The 18,710-nt window shown below is 42.1% G+C and overlaps 1 protein-coding gene across 1 annotated transcript in view; it reads left to right on the top strand.

The window, feature by feature from the left end:
* Positions 1–18,710, top strand: part of Pkhd1 (PKHD1 ciliary IPT domain containing fibrocystin/polyductin) — a 374,971-nt gene that overhangs the window by 11,481 nt on the left and 344,780 nt on the right. The window contains exons 6-17 of the mRNA XM_051204291.1: positions 3,504–3,578; positions 4,108–4,172; positions 4,621–4,660; positions 5,586–5,656; positions 8,748–8,849; positions 9,752–9,847; positions 12,451–12,592; positions 13,113–13,227; positions 14,129–14,407; positions 16,019–16,108; positions 16,193–16,283; positions 17,333–17,475. Coding sequence (XP_051060248.1) covers positions 3,504–3,578; positions 4,108–4,172; positions 4,621–4,660; positions 5,586–5,656; positions 8,748–8,849; positions 9,752–9,847; positions 12,451–12,592; positions 13,113–13,227; positions 14,129–14,407; positions 16,019–16,108; positions 16,193–16,283; positions 17,333–17,475 — 1,309 coding nt within the window. The remainder of the gene's footprint in view (positions 1–3,503; positions 3,579–4,107; positions 4,173–4,620; positions 4,661–5,585; positions 5,657–8,747; positions 8,850–9,751; positions 9,848–12,450; positions 12,593–13,112; positions 13,228–14,128; positions 14,408–16,018; positions 16,109–16,192; positions 16,284–17,332; positions 17,476–18,710) is intronic.

The raw sequence follows: 18,710 nt of genomic DNA, 5'->3' as shown, positions 1-18,710 counted from the left end.
GACAAGTAGACACTGAGCTCTGTGAGCTGCATTGTGACTGCATCTGAGACTTTTCCATTTTAATTCTTACCGGTCCTTCCCTCCTCTCTTAGGCTAAATTAAATTCTTTCTAAAATGATACATAAGCACCAAAGTCCATTAACTTCTCTTTTTAGTTATTGCTCATATGTGCATTCAGGAGTCCTGTTAGTAGGATGAGAGGGAACTGTGTGCTCAGGTACCAAAGAGGAAGGAACCATGGGCACAGGTACTAAAAGCCGCGTAGCTTGTAATGTTTTTTTTCAGGGAATGATTAAACGAGTAGGTGACTTTCTTTAATAGCTACTTTAGAAGTATAAAATGTTGCAGCCTACACTCCCTCATCTGGGCTCCACAGCAGGACCCACAGCCCCCTCAGCTTTACATAAACTGAGGCCAGAGTGGCCCTAGTCACACCAGCTAAGACACTACCCACTACCCACAGAACCTCTTTAAGCCTGCTCAACAATTTCAGACTACTCATACATGCATGCTGCACGCATGCATGTTCGCATGTGCGCACACATGCACACTCGCACGCGTGTGCACACTGCGAACACACACACACACACACACACACACACACACACACACACACACTCGGATTTGTATTTTGGTCTACAACTTGGGAAAAAAAATATGCTTTCCCAGAGGCCAGGCATGATCTAAGGACCCTAGGTAAGAAACTTCTACCACCAGCTGACACTCCCTAAAGCCTGCCCAGTGATCCCAGACTACCTCCTCCTACACCTCATCCACCCCCTCCTCCAACCGCCCCCCTTCTGGGGCTCTAGACTAGCATCCATAGCCTATGCAGCTCTACTGGAGGCCAGAACTGTCCTAGGGATCCCAGATTGTCCAACAACCCCAGATTGCACCAGTCGCCTGGGCCCCATATCCCGTTCTACTACTTTGAAAGAAGTCTTCAGCTTTACCAGAGGCCAGGCAAGATCTAGGAACTCTAGGTAGGACATAACTCACTGCCAGATAACACTCATTAATGCCTACCCAGCAACTCCAGACTGCACTCTTTCCTCTGGGTTCCATACTAGGGCCGGAAGCCCTGAAAGCCTTATAGGAAGCCAGGCTGGCCCTAGAAACCCCAGATAAAATACTACCCACTGTCCACAAAAATCCCTTTAAGACTGCCAAACAATCTCATACTGTACTCCCACCTCTTGGGGGGCTCCATATCCTAGTCTACAACTTCAGAAGCAGACTTCCATTTGACCAGAGCCCAGGCAGGATCTAGGAAGCCCAGACTACACCCCACACTTTGGGCTCTGTATCCAGGCCTACTTCAGAAGTAGACTGAAGCTTTACAGGGGTTTAGGGCAGATCTGGGGACCCAAGCCCCAGCAGCTGTACTGGAGGCCAGGCTGGTCCTATGGACCCCAGAGGCCAGACCTGATCTGGAGACCATATACTGCATCCCTTTCCTGGGCTCCATATCCAAACACCAGAGAGGAAAGAGAAACCAAGAAATAAAACACCCACCCAACAAAGATAAATGTAGGAATCAACACCTAGATGTATAAGCATCCTAAATCTAGATGCCTAAACACTAGCGTAAGAACACAATCAAAACAGAAAAGCCAAATATGGCATCACCAGGGCCCAGCTATCTAACATTAGCAAGACCTGACCAATCCAATACAGCCGAAGCTCAAGAAACAACCTTAAAGATGGATTTATGAAGATGACAGAGGTCCTTTAAAAATCCCTTAAAGAAGTTGAGAAAAAGAGAAATAAAAAATCATAAGAAAAAGGAAACCGTTCAAGACCTGAAAATGTAAATAGAAGCAATAAATAAAACACAAAGAGAGGGAACCCTGGAATTGTAAAATCTGTGTAAGCAAACAGGAACTGCAGATGCAAGATTATCAACAGGACACAAGGGATGGAAGAAAGAATCTTGGGTATTGATGACTCGATAGAGGAAATAGATTCATCAGTCAAAGGAAAGGTTAACTCTAAATAATTTCTAACACAAAACATTCAGGAAACCTGGGACTATGAAAAGACCAAACATAAGAATAATAGGAATAGGAAGAAGAAGGAGAAGAAACCCAACTCAAAGATGCTGAGAATATATTTAACAAAATCATAGAAAAAAAATTTCCCAACCTAAAAATGGATGTGCTTATAAAGGTACTAGAAGCGTACAGAACACCAAATAGATTGGACCAGAAAAGAAAGTCCCCTCACCACATAATAGTCAAAACACTAAGCATACAGAACAAAGAAAGAATATTAAAAGCAGCAGGGGATAAAGGCCAAGTAACTTATAAAGGCAGACCTATTAGAAGCACACCTTACTTCTTTAAGGAGACTCAAAAATCCAGAAGGGCCTGGACAGATGTTTTACGGACTCTAAGAGACTACAGATGCCAGCCCAGACTACTCTAACCAGAAAAACTGTCAGTCACCATAGATGGAGAAAACAAAAATACTTCATGACAAAGTCAATATAATTTAAACAATATCTATTCACAAGCTCAGACCTACAGAAGGTACTAGAAGGAAAGTACTAACTCCAGAAAGTTAACCACACCCACAAAAACACAGGCAATAGTTACTGTCACACCAACAAAACCCAAAGAAGGGAAACAGACAAATACTCCCCCCCCTCACACACACACACCACACTACCACCACCACCAAAATAACAGGAATTAACAATCAATTGTCATTAATACCCCTTGGTATCAATAGACTTCACTTGTCAATAAAAAGACACAGGCTAATGGAATGAATACGAAAATAGTATTCCCCCATTGCATACAAGAAACACACCTCAAAAATCACAGATAGACATTACCTCAGAATAAAGGGTTGGAAAAATGTTTTCCAATCAAATGGATGTAAGAAGCAAGCTGGTGTAGCTATCCTAGTATCTAACAAAATAGACTTCCAACCACAATTAATCAAAACAGATGGAGGACATTTCATATTCATCAAAGGAAAATTCCACCAAGATGATGTTTCAATTCTGAACATCTATGCCCCAAATGTAAGGGAACCCACAATTGTAAAAGAAACATTACTAAAGCTTAAATCGCAGATCTCCATACAATAAGAGTGGGATACTTTAACAGCCCCTTCTCACCAGTGACTTCTACTGGAGACAGAAAATCCAGGTCCATCCTTAGTCAATGTGCCATCTTCATTGTTTGGACCTCTCTCAGCCTCAGTTTGGGGTCCAGTGTTTAAAAGGGGATGGTGAGGGCACATGCTCAGTAACTGCAGAAAAAGCATTGCCAATATGGAAATGAGGGAGAGGTTTTGGGGAGATGGGGTAAGAACTCCATTAGCAGTGTGGCTGTGAGGGTACCTCTCCTCTCTGGGAGAAAAATTACAGTCTTCACTGAGTCCCCTACAATGGTATTGTTGGGTTTAGAGGAGAAAGTTCATAACAGTCAGGCTTTTTGCAACCATGTTTACTAGGAACACTATCTGTTTCTCTTTTTTGCCCTCCAACGCAGCCCATTGATCCTGGAAGCTGGTAGGGACAAATGGCTTACCCCCTGTTCCCTTGTAAACAGGCAGACTGGAAGCTGGTAAGTATTTCTTGTTGTTATTGTTTTCTTGTGCATGAGTGTGCTTTCAGTTTCTTCCATCTCTCAACCACATGCACGTAAATCGATCTTAAAAAAAAAAAAAATACAAGTCCTGTGTAATAGTTAGCTGTCTTATCTTTAGACTCATTGAACATAAAAATTAGAGTAGAATCTAAAACTTTTTGTGAAAGCACGTAGGTACTGCTTATTGAAGGCATACCACCTTGCCCCAAGGCTTGTCCAATGGTCTGCACTAAAGTTAGTCAAATTTTTGTGGTATGTACATGTGGTGATTTGCAGAAGACACAGGGTTTCAGAAGGGCTGAACCTGTGACCCTGTATGACTAACAAGCCTCCAGAATCCATTTCCTAACCACTGTAACTATAATGATCAGGAAAGCAAGCAACACCTGAACACATGTTACCCTTTATCTCCTTTTAATGTGGTTGTGGTGTATACATTGCTTTCTTTAGAGTTGGGAATTCTAAGCAAGGTCTGTTGATCTTACTTCAATATGTTTTGCCCCAGGTTTCCCATCCAGGAGGAGAATGGCCTCGGGACTGTGCAGTGTCGCGTGGAAGGCGACTATATTGGTCTGTTTTAGAACTATCATTTATAAGACTCACTCACCCATTTCTTTCTTGGTACCCAAAAAGGAAAACAAAAACATATTCATCAGATGGTATCATGGGAATAATATTCATTGCTACCAAAATAACTTCCCTAAAATAACTTCCAATGCCAACTGATTGATTCATCATAACCAGTAATTTTAGTTTACAAGTGATTGTGTTGGCAATGTCAACCAGTGAGTTAGGATTTAAATTATGCTCATCTAAATCTAAGCCTGGGTATTTATTTACCTTATGTGTGTCCATTTTGTTATAAGAGTCCATGGGGTCTTTTCTTGGACAACATGAAAGAACTTCCAGGCTTGGACAGTAATGATGATATTGGAGATTTGGGCCCAATGTAGCAATGCCCTGGCCCAGGAGATTCATGCATGGTCCTGCATTCATGTCTGTCTTCTTTGTGTTGCAGGTTCCCAGAATATTAGTTTCTCAGTATTTAACAAAGGGAGGTAAGTGACCAGAGCAGACACATCTGTGTCTTGTATTGCCTGTAACATCCTATGTACTACTTTCTTTAAGCTTTATCATTTCAATAGTGCACCAATAGGATACAGAAGGCTTCCTACACCTCCTTGGGTTCTTTCACTTGAGTGAGCTTTGTGCTATGTCTTACCTATGGACATCACAAATGTTTCAATGTAGGGATGGTACAGAATTTTAAGAACTAGCCCTTAAGTCTAAGTTCAGTGAATCTGCAGCTGTCACATGTGTGTTGTGGGATGTGATTTTCCTGAGACACACTGTGTCATTATAGGACTTACCTTCTTCAAGATAGGAAGAGTACATATTTCACCATTCCTTGGAGACACAGATAAACCTGGATTTTTGTGTACACCTCTATTCTTGTTCTGCTAGAAGTTTTTATCCTTAAAAGTACATTGCTTGATATTAATTTTATTTTGATTATATTAACACACTTCATATGGGTATATAGCTCAAAGTTTGGATTTGTTTTCTGTTTCTCTTCAAGTATAAAACTGATCTACTTTATCATAGGAATCTACTGTATCTATCTATTGTAGGAATCAATAATATACTATATCTATTGTAGGAATCAACTTTATCTGTTGTAATAATCTACTGTATCTATTGTAGGAATCTTCTGTATCTATCTAGTGTACATTAGCTCAGTATCAAGCTCAGTATTAATGCTTCTAATATTCCACAAAATAGAGATTATTCCCATATAATCATTTTATCTATGAGAAAAGCTTGGATCCAGTGATACTACTTTCTGGTTATCAAAAGGAGCCGGTGTCTAAACTATTAAATTTACTAGAGGTTACTTTGTGAACTTCCTTTCAAGCAGCCAATTTAAAAAAAAAATGCAGCAGTAGATGACATTTTACCTACAGCTTTTGTTTTCCTGTGAAGGTCGATGGTGCACAAGGATGCCTGGCTGATCAGTGCCAAACAGGACTTGTTCCTGTACCAGACATACTCAGGTACTCTTTCCTTTCATCCTGTCTTCTTCATCCCTTCTCTCGAAGTGCACTCAACGTTAGACTTTCCTGTTCCTTCTTCTTTCTTGATTCTGGTTGTAATTAAGTTGCTCATGTCTGTGTCAGCTCTACTGCATTACTTAACGATTTTCTGAGAAATGAACCATTGGGTGCTTTAGTTATTGCACTTTCCTCTCCGCTTTCATGCACACAAATGTATATGTTGCAACTTCGTTATGCACTGTGGCCTCTCGATGCAAGCGGGAGACAAGGAAATGTGATATGCATGAAGCTGGTGTCAGTGTAATGCAGCATACTGTTTTTAAAGTCAACTTTTTACTATATAAGGAAGAATAAAGCACTATAAAATAACAGGAAAAGCACATGAATAATATTATAAGCACATAAAGGTAATTTAAATTATTATTAAATCATGATTATGCATATTTGCGTTACGTATTTATTACATTTTAACAATGTATTATTGTGTGACACGTTCATAATTTATATAATGAATGGTAGCTATTTAACTTCTCATTCTCTTCTTTCACCATCCTCCAATGGTAGTATAGTAGGTTTATATGCACCAACATCACCACAACTATGTGTGGTGTGCATTGTGGTGTGCCCTTAGAGTAGGCTTGCTGATGTCACTACATGACAAGAAGTTTTCAGGACCAGTACATTCTCATGGGATTACTGATACAGATGTGACTCTTATTGGTAGATGCATTATCAAGCAGCTCTTGGATGATTTCAAAGAGGCTTGAGTGTAGACATTTACACAAAGTCTGTGGCTATAGATTGGGTGAAGTAAAGAAGAGTTGTGCCTTCCTTTATATTCTAAGAAGTAACAGAAGAAAGGTGGTGCTTAAAATATAATAGGACTTCTTTCTGGTCATTTTAACATCAACCTGTGAAATCATGCATTCATTCAATGGTTTAGGACCTGCCTAATCTGATGCTAAGCTACGGTGTTGCTCTCTGATGGCCAAACCCTGATACTGAAAGATGAACACTGAAAATTGGAAACTTGCATGAAATTGTGACCTCAGTTCTGCAGCAGGCAGTTGGTTATTTAGAAAGAGCATAGTGTCTAGGTTTTAATGCAACCACAAAACCACTGAAAACACATCTGTGAGGGAGGCTGAAATTTCACAAGCAACAAAAATCTACTTGTCCAAATGAGAAAGCTATCATCTCATAGATCATGGGACAAATGCCATTCATTCTCTACACAGCCCATCCTGATGCAGTTGAATTCTGACCCCTTCCTTGTCTTTGAGAGTTGATGTGGAGAAGTATCCATACTGATGGACACAGTGATGGGAGCAACAAGACAGTTAATCAGTCAATCTCTTATTGAGTATTTGGCGTATAACCTCAATACTCATTTCTTTGAACCAAAAGATAAAGTACATTGCCCTTATTTTTTTTTAATGGAGAAGACAAATTAAGAGAGAATGCAACTTGTCCAATGGTCCTTGCAAACTAGTTAAAAACCCCATGCACACAACCAGCACTTTTCAGGAATCAGGCTGCCGCTGGTATCCTACCTCAGGCTTCCACAATTCTGTTGTGATTGTAGAGCCCTGAGATGCTGCAGGAATATGCTGACATTATCTGTTATACACTTCATGGGCTGCGGATTCGGGGCAAAGGCATTTTCATAGTGGAGGCATCCCCGGAGATAAGGACAATCCACAGAGTCTTGGGCTGAGCCTCCTCAGGCTGGCACTCAGTAACTAGTCCAGTGTGGTTAAGTCCCTAAGTTTCTGAGCATGTATGAAATGAATGAGGTAGTGCTTGTCCCCTTAATTCTAAAGATTGTTTAAAGTAGTTGGTGAGGAAGAATATTTGAATTTTCACATTTTTTCCTGTCCTTTTTTATGATCACACTCATGGAATCACAAATTTCTTCATTTTGTTTTCCATATAGTTCTTAAATATGACATATCTATTTTTATTTTACTGTTTTTTTTTCAAGATTGAGGTTCTCAGTGTAGCTCTGGCTGTCCTGGAACTTGGTTTGTAGATTATCTGCCTGCCTCTGTATCCCAAGTTCTGGGACTAAAAGAGTGTATCATTACACCTGGCACATCTGTCTACTATACATACATTACAGTGTAAATACATATGTTTATACTTAGCTTATCGAAGAGCACAACTCTTCTTTATCCTAAAGGAACCAAACTTCAAACTGTGAGTATTAAAGAAAGGACAAGGAAGGGTTGGAGAGATGACGCCACGCCTAAAAGCATATACCAATCTTGCAGAACACCTGAGTGCGGTTCACAGCATCAGCATTGGGCAGCTCAGAACAACCTATAACTTCAGCTCCAAGACAGTCTCATGCCCTCTTCTGACTTCTGCAAGTGTCACTTCCCCTCATATACACATACTTAAAAAAATCTTTAAAGAAAGGATAACACTGAGTTCTCCTTTGTATGTGGGTTATCTATCACATTGCTATAGGGCAGTGGTTCTCAACCTTCCTCCTGCTGCGACCTTTAAATACAGTCCCTCAGTTTGTGGTAACCTCCAATCATAGCATTATTTCTTTGCTACTTCATAACTGTAACTTTGTCACTGTTATGAATCACAATGTAAAAAATATCTGATATGCTACCCCAAAGAGGTTGAGACCCACAGGTTGAGAACTACTGCTGTAGAGTCTTCAGCCTAAGAGACGTATGGGTGACGCGTCACATGAGGAGGAAGTCTGCAGCATTGGGAAGAACTCAGGGTGGGGTAATGAAAGTTCCACCCAGGGCACCCATTTTTAATTCCTCCATGTGGTGTGATCTGCTCTTCCCTGATGTTAAACTAAGTTCTTGATGTGATATTTCATAAGAAAACATAAGGGATGCAAAGATTTTTGCTGATACTTTGAGTGATCTTTCCTGTAAATACTGACCCTGTATAATATATATTTATAGTCCTTTTGCTATTATGTGCATTTACATGATGATTAGAAAAACTTGAACTGTTGCTGGACTTGCAGTATAAAAAGTACAATATGGTGGTTTCTCTTATTGTCTGGAACACGTCACATTACATATCCAGAAGCTTATGGATTTATAAACTCTTGCAGAAATCACATCTGTGTTTCCAAAAGTTGGAAGCCTTGGGGGAAGAACAGACATCACCATTATAGGAGATTTCTTTGACCCTTCCGCCCAGGTTACCATTGCAGGTAATTATGTTAAGATGGCTGAAAATGGTCCAGTTTTAAATGCTGTATGCATTTGTATCTCTGATGGCTCAGGGCTGTGAGGGGACATCTATCTGTCTGTCTGTCTACTGTGTGTGTGTCTGTGTGCGCACACACATGCCTGCGCGTGTGAATGCGGGTATATGTATGCTCATGTGTGTACATGGCATCATGTGCCACAGTGCTTGTGAGGAGGTCAAAGGACATCATGTAGAGATGGATGCTCTCCTCCTGGGGATCAAACTCAGGCTGTCAGGCTTGACAGAAGGCACGCTCCCTCACTGAGTCCTGCGTTTATTCTTTCTAATATCCAATGACTCTAAAGCCTTTCACTTCTTTGTGTTGGTCAACAGATAGGAATTTTGTCCTGTCCCATTGCATATGTGCCACATGGACAGGGTGCAAAGATATTCTATCCTAGGGATGAAGAGAAGGGAAAACATAGCAGCCTTATCCCAAAGAGCTACTTCTACCCGTCTCATCTTCCGTCTTTGGTATGAGTAGGTAGGCATTTCCTATACAGAGTCCTCTGGAGTGTTCCTTGAGAAACATTTCAGGGCCACGTTTCTAGCACCTTCTGTCCTGAAATGGGGCTGCTCTTGATATATTCATGCCACTCTTACCCTCCTCACTCAGTGAGAGGGCCAGCATCTCCTCAGTGAATGGAATTGTTGTGTGTGACTTGCTTTGTCATGGCCATGAGCTGCCCCCCACACATAATCCTTTGTCCTACATAGTTCCTTTTCTGACCTTCTGCCAGGATGACAACTTTGCTACTGTCCAGAGCCCACCCTTCACCTTAATAGGACTGTATTTGGTCTCCCCACCCCCATCCTCTGTGTGTTTCCACAGGTATATTTATGAACGTTAAAAATTCTCCTTAGGCATCCCATGTGACATTAGAGATGTGTCTCCTAGGAAGATTGAGTGTACCACCCGGGCTCCAGGAAGAGGAGCAAGGCTCACCGCTCCTCAGGCAGGTAAGGAAGTCACCAGGGATACTCAGTGGACTCTCCACTGTCATGCTTTGTCTTAAGACCCATAGAGTAGAAGGAAACACGTTTGAATTCTGTCTCGGCAGTTTGACTGGATTCCCCAATGCTGTGGCCAAGCCCTTCTTCAATATCAGGGAATATCTTAGATTCATTCAGTTGCAGAATGGCACTGCATTCCTGGCCCCAGCCATATGTCTAAACAATAGACTATAATCACCACCAAGACACTGTAGCTCTTGAATGGAATCCCTGAACTGCCGTTCTGTATTTGGTAGGATAGTTGTATGTGTATTGGCCGAGGAGACAGAGGCAGTGGAGCATGCTATTTTGTGCTCATAGCAGCAGCAGTAGCTAGGTCAGTGAGTAAGACACGATGGGGTATATTTAAATGTTGTTTATTTCCCCTGTGGGCCTTTTCCCGCTGATATCACAAATGGGGATATGCTGTGACACGGCCACCAGCATCTGCCTCCAGTAGACAGAAACGGAGGAGGCAAGGCAGCAGGTTCCACCTGTCCTCCTTTGTTTCAAGCTCCCACAGTTTCTGCTAAGCATTAGCACTAGAGGCTCTAATGCAGTTAAGCATAACAAAGGTTGGCATGTTGCTCAGTCCGCTGCTCTGTGAGCAAGGCACTGACCTAATGTTTAAAGATGTGGTGAGTCAATTCGAAAGGCTCAGCACCTGTAAGCAAAGTTGCCCTGCAGGAAAGAAACCTTCCTAAAGATGGGGTTTTGCTGTGTGGAGACAAATGCAAAGCTCTGGCTTGAGAATTCTGCAGCTCCCAGTTCCCCAGTGTTTACTGAAGGAGTGCCACCGTCCAAAGAAACAAAAGTACCCAAACAAGTAATGCAGAGAAAGTACATATCCTGCACCAGGAAGCAGAAGCTGGTTCTCCTCTTGAGTATTTCCTGCTCCAGTCCTGGTAGGATTGTTTCCAGACAGCAGCTATTTGAGTTACTGATGCCCTTTATGAAAAGCTTTTGAGGTTTGTCCTGCAGAAGTAGGGCAAAGCTCCACACAAAACAGTACTTCTCCAATTTGGCCGATTCTTGTCCTCAGGAGACAAGATGATATTGCCATCTAATGAAAAGAAACCAGGGATGCGGCTCACCCTGCATTATACAGCACAGCCCAACAACAAAGCTGCCCAGACGAAAATTGCAACAGTGTAGAGGTTAAGCATTCTAGAGCTACAATAATATTCTTAACATGCTTCTACATCTCTACTTATCTCTTACTTACTGTCTATCTTTGGGATCAACGAGGAACAACATTGGTCGTTTATAATAATAGTGTAGATATCCTTTATCGAGTACTCACTCTATTTCCATATCCTTTTAGTCTTTGTATATTGTTTCTAGTTATTATCGACAGGGTCTTAATTTATGAGTGAGTGAGACACAGGGCATTGAAGAATGTCTCTAAACTTCACGTCCAGTAAAAGGTGGAGCTAGAATCTGAATGGCCAATCACGATGACTAATCAATATTGATCAAGATTAGTATCCAATATTGATGCACACATGCCTTTTGGCTAAGGTTTGCTTAATATAATGTGTAAAATTAATAAGTACACCATCATTTAAAATGCCACATAATAAAATTATGCCACAGATTGGCTTTGTGTGGAGATCAATGAATCGTGATACTTGAAAACTTTAAGGGTTGGCAATTTTTCTAGGAAAGGGAATTTTATGGAATAGAACTTGCAGGCTGAATCTGGCCTTTAAAGACAACTGAAGTTCATGTTCAGCTTCACAAGGCACAAAGTCAGGTCACGCTACAGCTTACCATTGTAGAGACCACCTTTTCTGAACAGCAGCGTTGTTACTCCATGCCCCCTCCAGGCCTTGGCTTTCTTCTGTGGCATGCCTGCTGACATGGATTCCTGTCTGCTCCATCATCTGAAAGCCTCTCTCTTTAATGTTTCTTGTCAAGTTCTCTTTCTGAGAGGCTAACTTCTGCTCCGGGAATATCTATATTTACCTATCTATTTTTTCTATCTATCTATCTATCTATCTATCTATCTATCTATCTATCTATCTATCTATCAATCATATATCTGTCTATCTATCCATCCAAGGTTTTTTCTGCCCACCACCTGGTCTTGTCCCGCCGCCACGCCAGCCCCAATTAATACACAGAGACTCTGTATTTGATATAATTCTAATATGTATTTCCATGTGGTCTCCTCTTACCTTCGGAGAGCTGGCTGGCATCCAGCTCTCTCCCAACTCTCCATCTTGACTCCTCCTTACTCCTTCCTCTTTCCTCCTTGTCTCCTAGCCCCTCCTCTATTGCTTTCCTATTGGCCAACAGTGCTTTATTCATTAACCAGTATGAGAAACATATTTACAGGATGACATCTCCCATCACCCATCCATCCATCCATCCATCCATCTATCAATCAATCTATTTTCTTTCTAGAAAGTTCCTAGTGTCTACATAGCCTCTCTTATGACTATCCAAATTTGGTCTCTGGTGACTCATTTTTAGTAATAGCATCTGGAGTGCCTTTCGCCATGTAATTTCAGTGGGGTCCTTGTGAGGAGGGTCACCTCTTGTTATGGGGTATGCATGTCTCACAGGCAATCGAGGACTTCTTTTTGAAGTTGGAGACGCTGGTGAGGGTGTGGAGCTGACTGAAGCCACCCCAGGGTACAGGTGGCAGATAGTCCCCAATGCCAGTTCTCCATCTGGATTTTGGTCAAAAGAAGGGCGACCTTTCAGGTATGTTGTAGACAAAGTGGGAATCCATATCAAAAGTGTATGAACTAACTCAGGCAAGCTAGAACACAGGGGAGATTGCAGTGATATTTCTAGGGGATCATTTGTTACAACTGGGGTGTGTGATAGTGCTCTCAGCCAGTGTTGGTCATTCTGGTGATCATATAACCTTTTGTAGCTGCACAACCAACTACTGACCAATGTGTAAATACCATAATTTTTGTAACACTAAATCTGTTTTGGAGCTAAGTGGTCTTCTCAGCCAAGCCTCCACATTGTCCTGTGCTATGGCCATGATCTCCAGAGAATGACACCACTGCCAGGAGATTTGTGGATGTGTAGAGACTGACGTACTGAGTGCAGGCATGATTGCTTTTTCTAGAATCATCAGAATAATCCTGTGGTATGAGAGTCAGGTTTTTCTTGTCATTTCCATAATGAGCAAAGCATAAGGGCTGCTGTATGTTGGATCAGTGATCCCAGCCTTGTTTACTCCCACCTAACTCAGCCCTCTGTGTTTCAGAGCACGGCTCAGTGGGTTCTTTGTGGCTCCCGAGACAAACAATTACACATTCTGGATCCAGGCAGACAGCCCAGCTTCCTTGCATTTCAGTTTCTCAGAGGAGCCAAGGACTAAGGTACTCACACTCCTCTGGGTTTCCTTTCCTTTCATAGTCCTTTGCCCTTGAAAGAAGAAAGGATCACAGAGAAAAAAATTCCTATTCAGTACTTGTAAAATACCATTTTTGGATGACTATAAAGGTATTGTAAGCCCAGTATTATGCTATATTTTGCAACCTTGCTTATTTTTTAAATTTATTTATTTATTTTTCTTATTTTACATATCGATCCCAGTTCCCTCTCCCTTCCTCCCTTCCCTTCTTCCCACCCTCCCATCTCCCCCCCCCCTGAGATTTTTTTTTTTAAAACCTATGTGAAATATGTATATCTCCATTTTCTGGATGAGAAAGTTGAGGCATTTCAGGATTGTGTGGCCTGTTCAGGACCACTTGAATAGTAAGATAAGCATTCACAATTCAAGAGTGGCTTGACTCTCAAACTCATGCCTTTTCTATGATGTTTGGGTTAGCATCATGTAGGAAGCTTCTTTTGTCGGCCTTGTACTTTTAGAAAGCAGCCAATATCCATTTGTGCCTTTGGCCGAGACCCATGACGGTCTTACTGTGCTCTTTGATATTGATTTTCTTGCTGGACAAGGTCACTGGTTTTGATGAGCTAATACCATTCTAAGTCTTTCAAGGGTTTAATGCCATGTTTTTATGGTATCACACAAGTTGAGGGTGTGAGGGCAGAGGCTGTTCCTAAATACAACCTGTAAATTCTCTCAAATACTATGCTAGTGAGAGAGAGAATGGAGGAGTGGAGAAGCAAACAGAGCCACAGGGCCAAAGTCAGTGGACTAAGTTTTTAGAAAAGCATGGACCACTTAAAAATGTTGTGCCAGTGTCTTTTGAAAGGCTCATTATCTGAGAATAGAAGCCTACTAGTGTTGACCATGATTGGCTTATTTGGGCACAGGTAGAAGTGGCCTCTGTCGGAGTTGGCACTGCTGACTGGTTTGACTCCTGGGAGCAGAATAGGAATGATGGGGGCTGGCAACAGAAGTCTGCTAAGCTCGAACTGAGGGGCGGAGTCAAGTACTACTTGGAAGCAGAGCAACATGGTATAGCCCCAAAGCAGGGAATGAAAATTGGTGTCCAGATCCACAACACCTGGCTGAATCCTGATGTGGTCAACACTTACCTTCTGGAGAAACACCAGATCCGAGCCCGAGCCCAGAGACTTCCAGAAATACAGGTCTGTGTGTCTGTCTTCTCAGTCCTGTGAAAGTGAGCCATGGGATTCTTCCCTGGTAGAAAGCTGGCTGAGAGCAGGGAACCCTGAGATGCTTTTACAGTACTCCTGCCACTGATATAAGATAGAAGTTCATAAAGATTAAAATGCTTAGCCGGGTGGTGGTGGCACACACCTTTAACCCCAGCACTCAGGAGGCAGGATCTCTGTGAGTTCGAGACCAGCCTGGTCTATAAGAGCTAGTTGCGGACAGCCTCCAGAGCTACAGAGAAACCCTACCATGAAAACAAAAACAAACAAACAAAAAAGATTAAAATTCTTTCCTTCATTTTCAGACATTGTTATTATTTGTTTATGTGTATGTACACATGGATTACAAGGCTTGTATGTGGAGACTAGAGGGCAGTTTGCAGGCGTTGGAGACAGGCTCAGTGCAAGCCCTTTAACTCACCGAGCCATCTTGCTGGCCCTATGAACATTTTTTAATGAATTCTTATTATTGAGATTATCTTCCTTGCTGATTTATTTCTGAAATATTTGAATTCTAGGCAAGTCTTTAAATTTATTTTTAGATTTATTTCACTTGTGATTCACTTGCCTGAATATATGTCCGTGCACCATGTGTATGTCTGGTGCCAGTGGAAGCCAGAAAAGAGTGTGGGATTCTCTGGAACTGGAGACTGGAGTTATAGACATTTATGAATCACCGCATGGGTGCTGGGGATTGAACCCAAGTGCTCTGGATGCTCTGGATGAGTGCCAGTGCTCAACTTTCCAGCCCTTGGGAACTTCCTCCAAGTACAGTTAAGGTCATTTACACACACTGCACGTATGCACACATGCACGCACGTACACACACACACACAAACACACACACACACACACACACACACACACACACACACACACACACACACGAGGAACACCAGAGCTTTTGACCCATTCTGGGTTTATTTCCCCATGTGTTGTGTTTATATGTCTAATGTGTCAAAGTTATGCTTTGGGTCTTTTAGTTGTGTCCCGTGTCTTTGTTGAGCAACGGCTATTTTCTGTTGTTCACTTTTCTATAGAGAGGCGATCAATTTGGGCCCCACTTTCTATAGCTTCTAGTTTAAGAGTAAGGAATAAGGAGCCAATGAGTAAAGTAGAACAGTGTTAAGTGATTCGTGACTCCTACCTCACGGCAAAAGCATAATGTGCCCAAGAGAGGGCCATCTGCTATAGGGGCGGAGTAGAGACGGAATAAGCTCTCATGAGAGAGTGGCCTGCCATGTGCTGGCTTCTGCCTCTCAGGCCACTCCTTTGAGGCAGCATGTGATGAGAAGGTCCAAAAATGAGGCGTGTGGTGGCCGCCTTTATGCCACGTACTCTCAAAAGTGTGGTATGCAGTAGTGGCCTTTATTTCACGTTCTCGCCGAAAAGCCAGACAGAGAAACAGGGAGCCAGGCATTCATTTCATTTGAGGGTGACGTTGTTTCCAGAGGTCTTTAGGTCATGTGCATTTGGGAAACTGAAACTATAACAAAATGGAGAGGAGCTGTGCTCTCTCCCTATGCAGACTCTCTGACTTCAGTCCCCTCAGTTCAGTGAATCTTGCCTCTCTCGACTTTTCAGGTGCTGAATGTGTCAGCTGGAAGAAGCTTTTTCCTTACTTGGGACAATGTCACTAGACAGCCAGTTCCTGTCAATGCTACAGCCCAGCAGGTGAGTCTCCTTCCAATAATGAAGGTGAACATGGGAGTTTTAGGCCTGACATTTGAATGATTGCATTTTTATTCTTTTTCATAGATCCAAACCGCTATTGAGGAGCTGCTTATGGTCAAATGCCATCTGCAACCCATTTCAGCTCACATTCTACTGCGGCTTGGATTTGAGCAAGGTGTCTCCTGGGTTGACCAGTTGTCTTCCTTTTCTTTCTTATGGCATAGGAACAGTCCCTGTTTCTTGAACAAAGTTCTAATCTGCTATTGTGCTTTATTGCCCTCCCCAATCAATGAACAATGCATTCTGAAAACTATTCTTAATGTGAACTAAAGTTTTATTGAGGGGCCAGGGAAATGGTTAAGAGTATTTGCTACTCTTGCACAGAACCCAGGCTCAGTTCCCAGCACCCAGTTCCAGGTAATCTGATACCCACCTTTGATGGACATCCATTTGTAGTGACATATTATTTATGATTTATTAAAGCTTGCCTGAAGATCTGGGAAGCAAAGCAGCCAAGCAAGCTGCCAGAGAGTTCTTATCTCTGAATGGGTTGGGGTGCTCCTGTTCTCAATGTGGCTGGAGAATGAATGCCTGATCCTGACCATGCTCCTGTCTTATGTACTTCTATAGTGCTGGGATTAAAGGCCTGAGCTCTGTTACCCTTTTAGACTGATTGAATCTCAGGCATCTCTGGGTGGCCTTGAACTCAGAGAGGTCCATCTACCTCTTAATCCTGAGTCCTAGGATTTAAGGTATGTACCACCACCTCCTAGCTTCTGGGATTAAAGGCATGTGCCTAGCTTCTATGACTTGTGTCTGACTTTGCTTTCTGAATCCTTATGCAAGGTTTAATAAATCATAAATAATGCATCACCAGATCCATTAGCTCCTACATGTACATGGTACACTCCATACACTCAGTTGCACATACACTTACAATAAATAAGCAAATATCTTGTTTCTTAACATTTCTTCTCGCTTGCATCCTATCTTGGTACACAGAGAAAATGGTATTATTATTCTATGTTCTGTGGTATCCAGAAAGGATTTCTCATAACTAGAGCCTTCCATTGGCGGAAGGGGGTAGAGGTGGGGGGCAGGGCACCAGGCCTATGGACTTTTCCCATTTCTCTCTAGGCTGAGGGGTCAATGTTCATTTCCTATATACATTCTGTCATGTTTCATGGCTATGCCTGTTCTCCTATTTATTTGAATTATATACAGGCCTAGAAGGTTCCAGCTCTGATGGAGTCTTCACCAGTTCAGCTGAACCCTTCTGTGGCAGATTTAGCCTTGGTCAACTTGGACACCTTATCCTAAACCCCTCACCTGACAAAAACGGCTATCAGCTGGATGAGTATCCGTATGTGAGTATCCATCCTCATGCTTCCAGGCTTGGCAGGTCAGGAGGAGTGGACATTATTCTCTGGGTCTGAGACCAAAATAACAAGAAGCACAAGGAAATGATTGCTGTAATTAGCCCAGTGTATTTTGAGCTGAAGCTTAACAATTTTTCACTGCTTCTCTAGGTTTTCGCTTGTCCATTGTTACTGAGAATGTTACTGATTGCTAGAAGGCTTGTGGACTGTTTTATTTTGTTTAGATATTTCCTTTGCCCTCTACACTTGAGAAATAGTGCAAAGCTTGCAGACAGACTCTGTTTTGAACGGCGATTCCACATCCTGTGTATTTTCACTATCTTAAGTAAAACATGCCTTAATTTACTCATCTCTGAAATGATTAACATGGTTCAGCCTCAGGAATGAAGTGAAGATTAAGATAGTAAGATGTTTTGTATTGGTGAGGTCTCAGTTGAGCACAGTTATTATTATCATTATTGTAATTAATGTAAGTAATTAACAGATCAGCTGATAAATCTACCCCTTTGCTCTTTAATTTTTAAAGGTTTTAATACATAACTACTGCATTTACATAAATTTCACCCTATGCTCTCCCCTTCCAACTCTTGTGTTCCCCTAATCCCTCTTAAATTCATGTTCTTTTAATTATCACACACACACACACACACACACACGCACGCACGCGCACGCATGTACCCACGCACACACACACACACACACACACACACACACACACACACTCTGAAAAGACTGATTTTCCCTCTCTCAGCAGCCTTACTCACCTGTAGTTTTTCATCTAGAGGTAGTCACCTCAGTGTTTCCCTCAACCACTCTGGAATGGGATCTTGGCTTGTCAATGTGTAGCGACCATATTGTTGAGCTTTCTTGTGTGCAACTTCTTTGTCATATATAAAAGACACCATATTGTAGCAGATGTTCTAGTGGTCAGGCTCTTACCACCTTTCCACCCCTTCTTCTAAAATGTTTCTTGAGTGTTAGGTGTAGGGGTTATGTTGCTGATGTATCAGCCCAGGCTGGACACCCCATGATTGGTTGTTCTCTGCATTTTGACTAGCTGTGGGTTTCTGTGGGTGGTCACTGTCTGCAGGAAGACTTTTTGTGATGAGGGGTAAGAGGTACACTTATCTGTGGCATAAGCATAAGTATTTAGGATGCAGTTGGGAATATGCTGGTTGACCCGATTCTTAAACACATGTTTTTAAAAATCATCTTATTAGACG

Source organism: Phodopus roborovskii, unplaced genomic scaffold (genome assembly GCF_943737965.1).
Source record: "Phodopus roborovskii unplaced genomic scaffold, PHOROB, whole genome shotgun sequence".
Taxonomy (NCBI): domain Eukaryota; kingdom Metazoa; phylum Chordata; class Mammalia; order Rodentia; family Cricetidae; genus Phodopus; species Phodopus roborovskii.
This window is presented reverse-complemented; position numbering and strand designations above follow the sequence as displayed.